Here is a 14,336-nt window from a genome sequence, read left to right as displayed (position 1 = left end):
TGCAATACACTGTGCTGTAGCGTAATACTTAGTAAATCTGTTGTCAGACTATAAACGAATAACATCTTATAACTCGGAACATAAAATCGAAAATTTATAAAAATCAAAAGGGAGTTTACAAAAATAGATATAAACAATTTACCAAAGTTTCATAAAAAATGCTTTATTGTCTGAAAACTGGAAAATCCCCCTTTATGTAATGAATAAAACCCCATAAATTGGAAACGTATAGTCTGAAATTTATAAAAATCAAAAGGGAGCTCATGTCGATAGAAGTAAACAATTCACCAAAGTTTCTTGCAAATTGGTGAAATTGTTTTTGAGTTATTGTCTAAAAACTGGAAAATCCCCCCTTTTTTAATGAATAAAACCCCAAAACTCGGAAATGGTAAATCTGAAATTTATAAAAAAGAAAGGGAGCTCACTTCAATAGATATGAACAATTCACAATAGTTTCTTGAAAATTGTTGAAATTGTTTTTGAGTTATTGTCAGAAAACTGGAAAATCCCCCCCCTTTTTTAATGAATAAAACCCCAAAACTCAGAAATGGTAAATCTGAAATTTATAAAAAACGAAATGGAGCTCACTTCAATAGATATGAACAATTCACAAAAGTTTCTTGCAAATTGGTGAAATTGTTTTTGAGTTATTGTCCGAAAACTGGAAAATCCCCTCTTTTTTAATGAATAAAACCCCAAAACTCGGAAACGGTAAATCCAATATTTATAAAAAACACAATGGAGCTCACATCAATAGATATAAACAATTCACAAAAGTTTCATGCAAATTGGTGAAACTGTTTTAGAGTTATTGTCCGAAAACTGGAAAATCCCCCCTTTTTTAATGAATAAAACCCCAAAACTCAGAAATGATAAATCTGATATTAATAAAAAACGAAAGGGAGCTCACGTCAATAGATGTAAACAATTCACCAAAGTTTCATGCATATTGGATAAAGCGTTTTTGAATTAATGTCCGACATGTTGACGACGGACGGACAGACAGACGGACGGACAGAGGGTCAACGGTATACCATAATGCGTCCCGTAAACGGGCGTATAAAAATCGCAATAATAAAAGCATGCAATAATTTCTGAATTTACAGTATTACATTTGTAGAGCAATGGACAAAATTGTGAGATTAATTATTCTAATTTCAGGAAATGGTGTATTCAAATAATGCTATAAAAATTTAAAATGTGTGTGTTTTTTGTTTTTTTTGTGAAATGCACCTGCTGCATTAATGAAAACATTGAAATAATTATTAATTTACAGTAATGTATTGTATACTGAAAAGATAGTGAATATAAACAATACTACATTTCATCTGTTACGATCTGTATCTTCAAAAGAAACCTCAAACTAAGGTAATAACCTCTGAAATCATCCAAAATTCAGCTTATTATAATGCAAAAGTAAACAAATCACAAAAACTTTGATAATAAAATTATGATTTCATTTTTTGCCCTGGTAACCTATCTATATTTGCCTTAATGTCTTAATGGATTAAAATACTATTTATTATTAAACATTAACTATTTATATCAAATTTTATTTTCGTCCTCTGTGAAGGGGATTTATATCAAATTTCATTTTTTGTCCTCTGTGAAGGGCTAACGTCATGATCAGTTCTTCTATTTGACACAATTACATGTTCACATGACTGAAGTATCATGTTTATGACATAATTAAATTTAAGTTCAAGAAATTGAATGACAGCTAAAAAGAAATGGCCTCCAGACGCTATTTTTTTTTTTTTATAAAAACTTGTGTTCTAATGTAATTGTCTTTTTAAAATTTTTTATTCCGCATCTCATTAAATTTATATACATAAAGAAATATCTCTATATGGAAGAAGAAAAAACCAAAGTGAAACCTGTGCCTAATGAATTCTCTTCTTTGTATTTAAAAATAAAATAAGAAACTCTTGAAATAGAAAACATGAGTAACTGTTAACTGCCAAAAAGTTACACCAAAAATTCTACTTTTTGTTTGAGACCATACAGAATAGTGCATTGAAAACTTATGAGACTGATTTCTGAGTGAACAAAACATGTATTTGGAACGACATTCATAAGAAAAAGGATAATCGAGAATAAAAAGTTTGGAAAGCCAAAAATATAATATGTTTGACAGCATCATATCCAAATTGGCCTTAGCAGAACAGTGAAAACTGTCTAAGTCCACATTCCAGAAGGCATACATCATGTACATAAGGGTCTGGCCAAATCCATTTTTTCTGCAAAATTACCAAATTGCATAAAGTATTCTTGAATGTTTCATTTATGTGAGTTCACAACACTCTTTTTTCCTGGTTTATTTTCCAACTTTCCAACTTACATTTGTTTTCCAGGGTTTATAGAAAATGTATCCAATTCTCTGTCATATTCTGTTCGTATAAAGTCCAAGCAGCCGTTATCACCAAATGCTCCCCATTCAGTGTTTACTATCACCTGTAAAAGTTTACAAACATTCTCATATTAGACCGTTGGTTTTCGGGTTTGAATGGTTTTACGCTAGTAATTTTTGGGGCCCTTTATAGCTTGCTGTTCGGTGTGAGCCAAGGCTCTGTGTTGAAGACCGTACTTTGACCTATAATGGTTTACTTTTATAAATTTTGACTTGGATGAAGAGTTGTCTCATTGGCAATCATACCACATCTTCTTATATCTCATTATACCAGTACTATGTAAAGAAATAGTCATTGTTTCACATTACACTGTATATAGTTAAATAATAATCCAATATTTTTAAAACTTTGGCAGACAAATATTTATTTCTCTACTCTTTTTTTTTCTTTTAAACAATTGTTAGATTAAGATTTAAGATGAACAAAGTTTTTTTTACTTAAGGCAAAAAATTGAGTTTGAATAAATGCAGATAATAGTTTGGGATGAGAACATGAGAATATTATAATTACCTGGTAACAAATTTATTAATTAAATACAAATGAACATTACTTTCTTGAAACTGACAATTTTGAAATATATTTTGCATATTTTAAAACAATTTTATCTGAAAAAAAAACCCATCTATGAATGGATGAAGAACAGCAATAAAAGCGCTGTTCCTTTGCTTTTTGTGTGTTTTTTTTTTTTGCTGTGCATGTACTGATTTTGTGTCATGGATGGATACCCCATACCCTTTGTTTTTTTGTTATCTAAATTTACCACAAAAAAATTATGCTTATTTTGACATCTCCACACATATATCTACCTGTTTTGGATTACTGATTTCACCACCCCAGAGTCCAACATGTTCTAAATTTTCCATGTAACATGCATTACAACCGGTTCCTAAGATTAACCCTATTTCACAATTTCTGTCACTGTGAGCTGTTGACATAAGTGTACCCACAGCATCATTTATAATAGCAACCACTTCCACATCAATATTCTGAAATAAAATACAAACATGTTTGAATTGGTCTATGTTTCTTTAACTATTATTATTATAACTCTAACATATCTTTTCTTTGTTTCCCTTTATTGACATACTAGGTACATGTACTTGCCTTTGGTTTTTTTTCAAGGAGGGGGTTTTCCTAAAAAGATTTAGTTGAGATGGTAGCCAAGTGGTTTAAGTATCCCACTGGTGGCAAGGTGTGTTTAACTATAATCTTTATTGAGTCAGACTATGATTGCTGATTTCCTGCTGAAGGTTGGTGGTTCTCTCAAGGTATTCCTACTGTCTCTATCAATAAAAACTGGCTACCGCGATATATCCAAGAGGACTGAAAGTGGTCTAATTTAGACAATTCGGCCACTAAGGCCCCTAAACTGTTTTTTTTAAGAATTTACATGAGATAAAAAAAAAATTTGAAATAAAAATGGCTTGTGTCATATATGGTAATATATGTAAATAGACAATTTCTGAAACTACAAAATTAGAATTGACCTAGCTGGCTCCCGACAAACTTATGTGTTGACCAAATTAACTCTTCTGTTATAAATGAAATTTATATACATAGGTCAATATTACACATATATATATAATAAAAACCTGTACAGTTTTGGACATATTTATGACACAAGTTATTTTTCATTAAGACTTGCCAAGAGGCTTCAAAATAATATGTTTGGTTATGGGACCCAATCAATTGTGCCACATTTTCTTCAAGAAAAATTCACAATAATGAATTTACATATAAAATTTTAAATACAGAATACAGTAAGTCCGTTATAGAGGAGAAATAGACTTCCCCTTTTTTTAAGACATAACTTTAAAATAAGGAATAAAATATTTCATTCATACTAAATTTTGTTACTTAAGTAACTCTATAACACAAAGTTAATAAATTGCTTCGCCGGGTACAGCTGGATAAGACGGTTATTAAGACCGCAGAGGTCCAATCCTGAACAGTTGGGGCAAAAATGGACGCAATATTCGGGCTTGATACAGGTCTGAATTTGGATTGTAATTTAATATTTGACACATAAAAGGTTTCTGACACAGAATAACTGTAGTCAAAGAACTTAGAATAGGTTATATGATTTGAATTTATATTCGATTTTTTGCTTTTGTGTAATACACTTTGCTGTTGCGAATTGACCCCCCCTCCCCCCACAAAAAAAAATAAAAAATTTAACCCCCTCTTTTTTTTGCTTTTGTGAAAACACTATGCTGTTGCGTATTAACCCCCCCCCCCCCCACACACACACACACTTTTTTTGGGCCAAAAAATAATATTTGAAGAATTTTTCTTTTTACTTTCTGAAATGAGAAAAAATTGACCCCTCCACAATTTCTTTTTACCCCCCCCCCCCCCTCCCCCCTCCCTTTTTCCCCCCAAAAAATTCTTTCGCTCAAGATATGGTCATAATCTCCATTCAAATTTCAAATGGAGTTGCAACCATAATTACCCATTTAAATTTACCATAGTGCTAACTTAATCTATTTTATAATAGAATTTAAAATATGGTGTCAAACCTTTCATATGGATTTTTTTGTAAAAAAAAAGATGCAACATTTGTAGATATTTTTACTGGTCTTCCTTTATAAATATGCATTTCTTTAAACATAATTTAAAAGCAGTGTAAGAGAGGTAATCAAAATGTTGTATTTGGATTAACTCCCTTACACTGCTTTTAAATTGTCTTAATTGTTCATTAACCATTACTTTATACATAATTTAAAAGCAGTGTAAGGGAGGTAATTCCAATGATGTGTTTGAATTACCTCCCTTACACTGCTTTAAATTATGTTTTGTACTTAAGTATTTGTCCTTTAACCAGGACCCCCTTGTTTTTCCCCCTTTTTTGCCCCTAATTCCTAAATGGTTTGAGCCACAACCCCCAAAGCAAATCCTAACCATCCCTTTGTGGTATAATTTCAGAGAGATCCATACACCGTTCAACAAGTTATTGTCTGAAAACTAGAAAAATGCTTATTTTTGGCCCCTTTTTGGCCCCCTCATTCCTTAACTGTTGGTACCATTACCCCCAAAATCAATCTCAACCTTCCTTTTGTGGTATTAAACCTTATGGTAAAATTTCATAGAGATCCATTCACTTAAACTAAAGTTATTGTGCGAAAACCAGTGTGTCTTCAGACGACAACGATGACGCCGACCCCAACTTCATACCAATACCGCAAATTGGGAAATATTGGCGTCAGGATATTTGGGCGGTTTTCTCTGGAAAGGCATGTGTTTATTTTTGGAGTGTGTAATTTTGGTACTTCGTCCAATTGATATGTTTAATTTTAGAACAACAGTAGTGAGCAAGCTCATTCATATTTGCCTTTATTTACCCGTTTATTGACAAAATATCATTGAATTTCTCAAACTAGAAACACGACAAAGTTAATTTAAGGAAGGAATCGGATACGGATGCAATTGCAAATAATTCCGTATATCGTGGTTCAAAGCTGAAATAAAATATGAAATAAAATCTTAAACATTAAAATCAATTTTTAAATAGATTATTTATTTTTTACAAATATCATATGAAATAAATTTTAATCATCTCTATTGCAGTACATGTTAATCTATTGACGATCAAGGATTTAAATTTTAATCCTTATGCCTCTGGCAGTACATGTTAATTAATTGAAGATAAAGGATTACAAGGAGTTTCGCTATTCTAATTACCAATAACGGAGTCTAATCACCAATAGCCTGGCATATTTATGACATGTGTGAATAAAAATTCATATTGTGTTTTCCTAACAATTTCAGAAAATTGACAATTAAGTAAAAATTATATAGTGTTGTTGTCAAAGTATACCAGGTATATATTTGTAGATTTGGCTATGTATAGAATTGTAGGAAATATACGGAAGATATAATAACATAAAATATTTTCCCCAACAATTACCATTACACATTGTCGTACCGGTACGCGATTTTGGCGTTTCAATTTTTAGTGTTTGCTTTATTTTAGTTTGTTTAATTTTGGCACTTTCATTGGAGGCACCAAATAAACCAAAATAAAACTACAACCAAAATAACCCAATTTACGGTATTTTTGCAGTCGTATAAAAAAGTTTAACATGGTTCTTTGATATTGTTAAATGTCATTTTAACACATTACTGACCTTTCTAGACAGATCCAGAATAAAACCTTGGACTAATCTATAAAGAATTGTTCAAATTTTTACCAAAAAATTAAAGGTTTAAGACATTATAGGCCCACTCAACTTGTCTAAATTTCAAATCTCGTAAAGTTTTTTAAAAATTTTAAATGCATCTGCAAGCAAATCAGCTTTTATCCCTGAAACATTTATTGCATGTTTTAGTTTAAGAACGTTGACATATTGTAAAATGTCTGATGTCTAAACAAAGCATAGAATTTGTTTTTCTAGGTTAATCACAAAAACGTGCACATCATACATAATATGTAAAAGTTATTAAACAATCCATAACATCTTAAGAAAATATAACCTTGTCAACATAAAAGTGCATTGCAGCTAATTTCTATTTTATGATAAGTCTTTTTTTTCATACCTAGTTTACAAATATTATGGCATAATATTCATTCATTGTAATATCAATCTTCTTTGCATTTATATATAAGACAACACTGAGGCCTGAAGCAAGCAGCTTTTTTTACGAAAGGTTTGATGAATTACAGAATAGGTGAAAATTTAAATAACTAGTCGAAGATCTCTAGGGCTTCAATCAGGGATTCCAAAGAATTTACAGTATTCTTAAAATGTCATTTGTATTTCTAATTTCATAGTTATGTCTTAAACACAGGAAAGTATTTACCAGTGTACATGTATATTATAAACATGATGAAAAACTAAAAAGTAATTATATAGAAAATAAGGAGATGCGGTATATAATGCCAATGAGACAACTATTTACCTGTGTCCTAAGGATAAGGATGTAAACAACTAAATTTCACCCTATGATCTTCAACAATGAGCAAATTCCATGCAAGATCGTCAGCTATAAAAGGCCCCAAAATGACAAAATGTGAAATAATTCAAAAGAGAAAACAGACAGCCTGATTTATGCTAAAAAAACAAACGAAAAACAGATAAAGAAACAGAAACCACTAAATTACAGACTCCTGACTAAAGACAGGCACATAAAGAATGTGACTCGGTGAAATATGTTTGTGAGAGGCTAGTTTTGTCATGACGGACAAAAAAATCCTACAAAATTTAGAACAGCTGAACTTTTGTTTTGGTCCTAACTAATACATGAATTATAGTATATACCAAAGTTCATAACTCCTTATTAAAATCATGTAGATAGAAATCATACAAGTTAATCTTTTCCGTATTGATTTCAATATTCGTTTTAACTATCAAAAGCCAAGCTGTTGTCTAATCATTGTTATGAGTATGAAATATAATAGATGACAATAATTATTGATTTGATGTTTATCAAAACATGATCTGCCTCCTCAAAAATATTTGCTATTAGCTTTTTTTTATTTTCTTTAAGCAATTACGACATAAAACAGAAGAAGACAGAAAAATGTCATCAATGACAAGACAGCATCATAGCAAAAGAGAGTTTAATCTCCGGTCTCTTACAACATTTGAAGAACTACGATTCTAAGAACCAAGAGTTCACTAAAGATTTCACCATTAGGTATTTTATGGAATAATTGCAACTATGACGTCCTTTTTTTCAGATAAGAACGCAAAATAGAGTTTAAATCTAGACAAATAAAGAGAGGTTGCATTTATATTCTGTATAAAGCAAAGTGTTGCTATTAAAGTATTTTTTCAAAACAAACAAACATCTAAATCTTTAGTACCATTTAATAAAAGACAATGATTGCAGATGTTGTCAAGGATACAAACACGTGATGTTTGTTTGTCCATTAGAAGACAATTGTTTAGTGATGTAAATGATACAAGCACTTAATGATTGTTTTGTATGATAGGGCATTTTACAAAATGTACTTCTATATAAATGCAATTCACATAGGAACTCCTTTTACACTTAAAAGTTTGCCACTTTTATTATAAAGGTTTATGAAAAGTGGAATGAAAAGTTCACATGCACTACTTTTGTTTTGCAAAGGTCAAAATATAGGGTTGTTTGGCCATTTTTTCTTCAAGAAATATGTGCCTTTGTTTCCTTACAATTTAAGTTTATAAATACATGCATTAAAATTTTGTGCTACACCAGGCCCTTTTTTTTAGTCTTTTTAAGAATTTATTTTGACTGCTATCCAACTGCATTTATACTTTTCCCAAGATCTCTAGTTACTTATTAGATGAGACAAGAACATAGTATCTGTGAACCAGTAGGTAGACAAAAAGAATTATTTTATGAATATACAATATCTCCTCAAAAGAGGCCTTATGTGTGAGCAAGTAAATTTACAGTTATTTGTGAGAAGGTAAATTTACAGGTATTTGTATGCAGGTAAATTTACAGTTATTTGTGATAAGGTAAATTTACAGGTATTTGTGAGCAGGTAAATTTACAGTTATTTGTGAGAAGGTAAATTTACAGTTATTTGTGAGCAGGTAAATTTACAGTTATTTGTGAGCAGGTAAATTTACAGTTATTTGTGAGTAGATAAATTTGCATTTGTTTGTGAGCAGATAAATTTACATTTATTTATGAGCAGATAAATTTACTTTTATTTGCGAACAGCTAAATTTTACAAAGTGCAACCTTGTGCATTGAAATAATTTCACCACAGTCACTTTCAATGGAATATAGGAGTAAATTCCCATCATGCTACAAATGATTGATTGATCCATTGATTTTTGGTGTTTTAATACCACTTTCAGCTTTATTGGCTATTTTATTGGTGGAGGAAGCCAGAGTTCCCCGAGAGAACCATGACCTTCAGGAGGAAATGGCAATCCTAGTCACTTGAGATCAGAGTCGAACGCACATTTCACATACGGGGTTCAAAATGACAACCACAGTGTTGACAGGCAGGTGAAACAGTAGATAACTATTTAGAACACTTAACCACCTGAGGCCCATGCTGTAAGTGAATGACAAGGGCCATCATATACTGTAATGTCAATTATGTAAATGACTATTGCACTTAGCAATACAAACCCTTATAAACACTTACATTCTGTCTATTATGCTTATATGAAGCAAAACAAATCCTCATTATGTAAGGCTCATGAAAAACAGTGACACAACGTGATCAGTCACCAAAATAATCTCATAGTTAAGGCTTAAACATGACTACTTGTATGTTTATTTTTCAGAGGAGTTGTTGGTTATTGTGGTCTGTAGTACTGTCCAGTATTTTTCATTAATTCCTATTTTCCATTTAAGAATTATTAATAATACCTCAAATTCATGCATGAGTATAACATAACATACACATAATTATATGTTCCTACTGAGAAAACAGAAACTCCCTCCAAAAGAATAAAAAAATAAGACTGGAATAAAAAATAATTCTGATAACTAACAAGCCATTTATTTTTCTCAACAATTTCTTTGTAAATGAAAGATTTCCTAAAAAATAAACTCTCTTTTTAGCCCTCAATCTTAAGTTATCAGTTTTAACAGATTTGCATGTATTTCCAAATGATTCATGTATAAATTTATGGAAGATTAAGATTTTCAAAGAGAACTCATTGTCTGTTTTGGAATAAGACGGCTGAATAATGGATGAGACTAAACATGAGCATAAAATTGTTTCTTAATGACTCTTTTTATATAGGATTTATATCTTGACTTTGTATTCTTTACAGGACTTAAGATTTTATCTACCAATTAGTCCATAACATTTATCAATACATAAATGTATGCCATCTGATAACATTGCATATATAATGCATTTCAAGCTGTTCTACCAAAACGTGAGAAGAGTCAGCTTGATGTTTGAATAACAGTATATACATCATATTTTATGAAATAAATCTAAAGTTTTTCAAGTATAATACAGATCTGCCACTGCCCAAAAACAAATCACAAAAATTGGCAGTACAAACATTTGCTTGTTTGTTTGTCTTTATTTATAAATGTAGGTCAATTTGTTTATCATATATTTTTGTTTTTGTAATTTGAAGTATATTTAGAGTGAATCGTTACTTAATGACCTTGCATGTAGCACAAATATTATTTACTGGGTAAAAAAAATATATTTTTTTATCTGCAAACATGTCGTTCATGAAGTTTATTAACCTGTACTTCTTATGTCTTTAAAAGTTCAGGTGCAAAGATTACAATCATGATTTGTTATGACATAGTAGACACATCTATCAAAAAATTATGTATATGGATAGTTTACAAAGGACTTAAATTGTTTACTTTAAATTTTAATGGCTTCCTATTCACAAGCCATGAGCTTAGAATTTTCTCCGTTTGTAATATATAAATAAATAATGTTTAATATCCTAATTCAGATTATTCTAGTATAATTTTCTGGAATAATCATTAAATTTCCATGGGAGTTTTATTTTCTATACTTTCTTAAAATTTGTAATTGTTTTCTAATAATGTTATTATATAACATCTTTAACAAAAGTCTTTTTTCACTTTGTTTTGAAACTTGAGACTGAAATCAATATGCATTAGGTATATATACCTGGCCATGTGTCTAACTAAAAAGATCAAATACTGAAATTTCAATTTCTGGCCTTTCCTACTCCTCAAATGATAGCAGGCAAAGGTTAAGAAGGTTACATCAAGTATGTAAAGAATTGTAATGGTATAAAATATAGTATCTTCTTTTTTTTTTAAATACTAGGCAGATTGATCTTCTTTGCAATTCCAGAATTTGCGCAAAACAGCAGTCTTGAAAAAACAACATGATATGAAATTTGCTGTCTTACTCTATAGGCCCTCCGATAATATTTTGCCCCTCCTCATGAAAATAAAACTTGTATAAGACTTTTCTTGTTTTAATGTAACCAAATTGGTCTTTTTCTTAAATGGCAAGATAATATTATTTGTCAATAAACTTACTGGGGTCCCATCAATTTGTACACCATGTCTTTTTTTTTATAGTAAAAAGAAAAAAACATTGCAATGAGGTTAAGATTATAATAAACAATTAATTTCCCCATAGGCGACAATGATAGCCTTTTTCGAGATACAGACTTTAGAAAGCTGATTTTTTTAACGAAACCTTGCTAGAATTAAAGAAAAGTTATTAGGACAGTATTTTTTGGTCCAAAAAATATAGGTTCGCGTTGCTTTTCTTAGCGTAATTTGTACTTATCTCCCATGCCTATCAATTTTGCACTTAAAAATACGTGTCTCATCCTAGCGTTTAAAAGACATCTCAGTTCCGTTAGGGCTAAGGAAAATAATTTATTTGGCCTTTGGTATAATGCAGAATGCACGAAGTCTCTAATTACAAAAAATAACGGGCGCACATATCAACCAATCAGGATTAGCTATACTCTTAATTCTGAATACCATGTTATGCTCATAAAATGGCTGCGCCCATAAAATCTAATGGTGTATTGTAACCTTAAGCTGTCATCCTTACCCCTTTTCTTTTTAAAGCTTCATGTAACAAAATACACAGATCCTCTCCCACTACACCCTCACACCTGAATCCTTTTGTCCATTTTGATAGCCTGGCTTTGGCTAGTCCTTCTTGTTTACATGGGAATGAAAATGTAAAACCTAACGGTAACTTCTCTCCCTTAATGTCATGTGTATTGACAAATTTACAGATACAGTCTGCTATATGGTCAAATAACTGTAAAATAAATCATACATGTAAATTAAATATCACAAATTGAAGTTTGAAAATATGAAAACAGCTGAATGAAGATGGCACTGTTATATAAGACATGACAACTTTAATTTCCATCTACACCAGTGTTCTAGCTTAGGTTGAAGGGCAGAGGATCACAGTTTTTAGATGAAGAGCACATTATCACAGTTTTTTTGTCTAAAAGGAACAACTTGATCTTGTTTATACCAAATTGAAATAACTTCATAAATTAAAGTGTTTTTGATGGATTTATAGTATATAAGGGTTGTTAAAAGTATTTTCTAGTAGAAATAATGTCTTTTTTGCAGTGAAAAGTATCTATTTTCCTTCAGAAAAAAATATGCATGGGACAAGACTATAAGGGCAGAGGGGTGCACAGAAAGGACAGAGGGGAGCACAGAAAGTGCAGAGAAGTTCTGCACCTCTCTACAGTGGCCAGCTTAAGGCAACTGTATATTCTGAGTGCCTTTTATTGACTGATTGATTGTTCATTGCTTTATCTCTAGTAGTAACCTTCCATGCCTACTAATGTGGAAACAAGAACTTAGCATAACTCCTCTATGGAACTGTATCTTAGTGTTTTCTGTAGCGTTCTAGCCTAGAATGCAGGAGGTGGTTAAATCCTCATCTGGGTCAAATTAAAGACTTTAAAATTGGTATTTCCTGCTCCTCTGCCAAGCAAGTGCCTTAGTGGCATTTAGGAGTAAGATAAATGGGGAATGTGTCGATGGGACACAGATGATGCCCCCGCTTGCATATAACTTTCTAAAGGGACATAACTCAAGAACAGTAATAGTGAGTGACGCTACCCAAATTTGTACTTGATCTGAGTTTTGTGGTAATTAGCATTGTGTATAAGTTTCATAACATTTGGTTGAGACAAATTTAAGTTAGAGAACAGAAACGAAAAATTCAGCAATTTTTCCATTTGTAAAGGGGCATAATTCTAGAACTGTAAAAGTGACGCCAACAAATTTCAAACCTGATCTGTGTTTTGTGGTAATTAGCATTGCGTATAAGTTTCATAACATTTGGTTGAGGCAAAATAAAGTTAGAGAATGGAAACTAAAAATTCAGCAATTTTTCCATTTGAATTTTTTCCATTTGTAAAGGGGCATAACTAGAATGGTAAAAGTGACGCCACCGAAATTTAAACTTGATCTGTGTTTTGTGGTAATAAGCATTATATATGTACCAGTTTCATAACATTTGGTCGAGGTAAACTTATGTTAGAGAATGGAAATGAAAAATTCTGTAATGGGGCATAATTCTAGAACGGTAAAAGTGACGCCATCAAAATTCAAAATAGATCTGTGTTTTGTGGTAATAAGCATTGTGTATAATTTTCATAACATTTAGTTGAGGCAAACTAAAGTTAAGAGAATGGAAACCAATTTCGGGACGTATGGACGGATGTACAGGAGGATGTACAGAAGGACAAGGGTAAAACTTAATGCCCCGAATCCACTACGGCAGGGGCATAAAAAAGACTGATCAGCTCTGAGTCAGAATAAGGTGTTGGAGTAGAGTGATGTGTCTTCATGCGGACTGTTACCTAATGTAACCAAGCATGTTAAAAATCTTACTAAGCCTGTTTATCTGGTATAAAGCAAACAAAATTAATACTATCTTCCTGAATATGCACATAATATTTGCCACTGTACATTATGTAGCAATCAATCTATCAATCACTTCTTCTTAGGATATTTAATATCTGTTGAATGGTCGCACACATAATAAAATTTCTACATCCTGTTGGTCAAATGTGCATTACCGTATATCTTTTTAAACTGTCCTAAAACTGGATGATACCCACATATCCTTTAATTAACTTTTAAATGCATTCAGTATCTCTATATTAAAACTGAATATAAATTAAATGGCTTAGTGGATTTAACTTATCCTATTTCTTACTGTACTCATTATTGTTGAATAAAAAAAACATTTAACTGGCATGTCAATAGGACACTAGCACACATTTCTTTAAATACTGGTACTTGCATTTCTACAACAAAGTACATTTAAAAAGAGGGAAATTTAGTTGATATCTGATGCTGTTTCTAGGTGCAATTTAAATTTGTTATAGCTAATATTGATTACTTGACTCAATCTTGACAATCCTTCTCATTCACATAAGAGCAATACATTATGAAAGGACATTAGTACTGGTATCTATTGTTTTGAATTTTTAAATGGTCTATATAACCAGTCTTATA

General features: G+C 31.2%; 1 protein-coding gene across 2 annotated transcripts in view; it reads right to left on the bottom strand.

Moving 5' to 3' along the window:
* LOC127735484 (hexokinase-1-like) overlaps positions 1 to 14,336 on the bottom strand; it is a 39,964-nt gene that overhangs the window by 7,103 nt on the left and 18,525 nt on the right. For both annotated transcript variants that reach the window (XM_052245662.1, XM_052245661.1), the window contains exons 4-6: positions 11,887 to 12,102; positions 3,218 to 3,397; positions 2,342 to 2,454 (exon numbers count right to left, since the gene is read on the bottom strand). In XM_052245662.1, coding sequence (XP_052101622.1) covers positions 2,342 to 2,454; positions 3,218 to 3,397; positions 11,887 to 12,102 — 509 coding nt within the window. The remainder of the gene's footprint in view (positions 1 to 2,341; positions 2,455 to 3,217; positions 3,398 to 11,886; positions 12,103 to 14,336) is intronic.

Source organism: Mytilus californianus, unplaced genomic scaffold (genome assembly GCF_021869535.1).
Source record: "Mytilus californianus isolate M0D057914Y unplaced genomic scaffold, xbMytCali1.0.p SCAF_3, whole genome shotgun sequence".
Taxonomy (NCBI): domain Eukaryota; kingdom Metazoa; phylum Mollusca; class Bivalvia; order Mytilida; family Mytilidae; genus Mytilus; species Mytilus californianus.
Note: the sequence above shows the minus strand (reverse complement) of the source record. Positions and strands in the feature narration are given on the sequence as shown.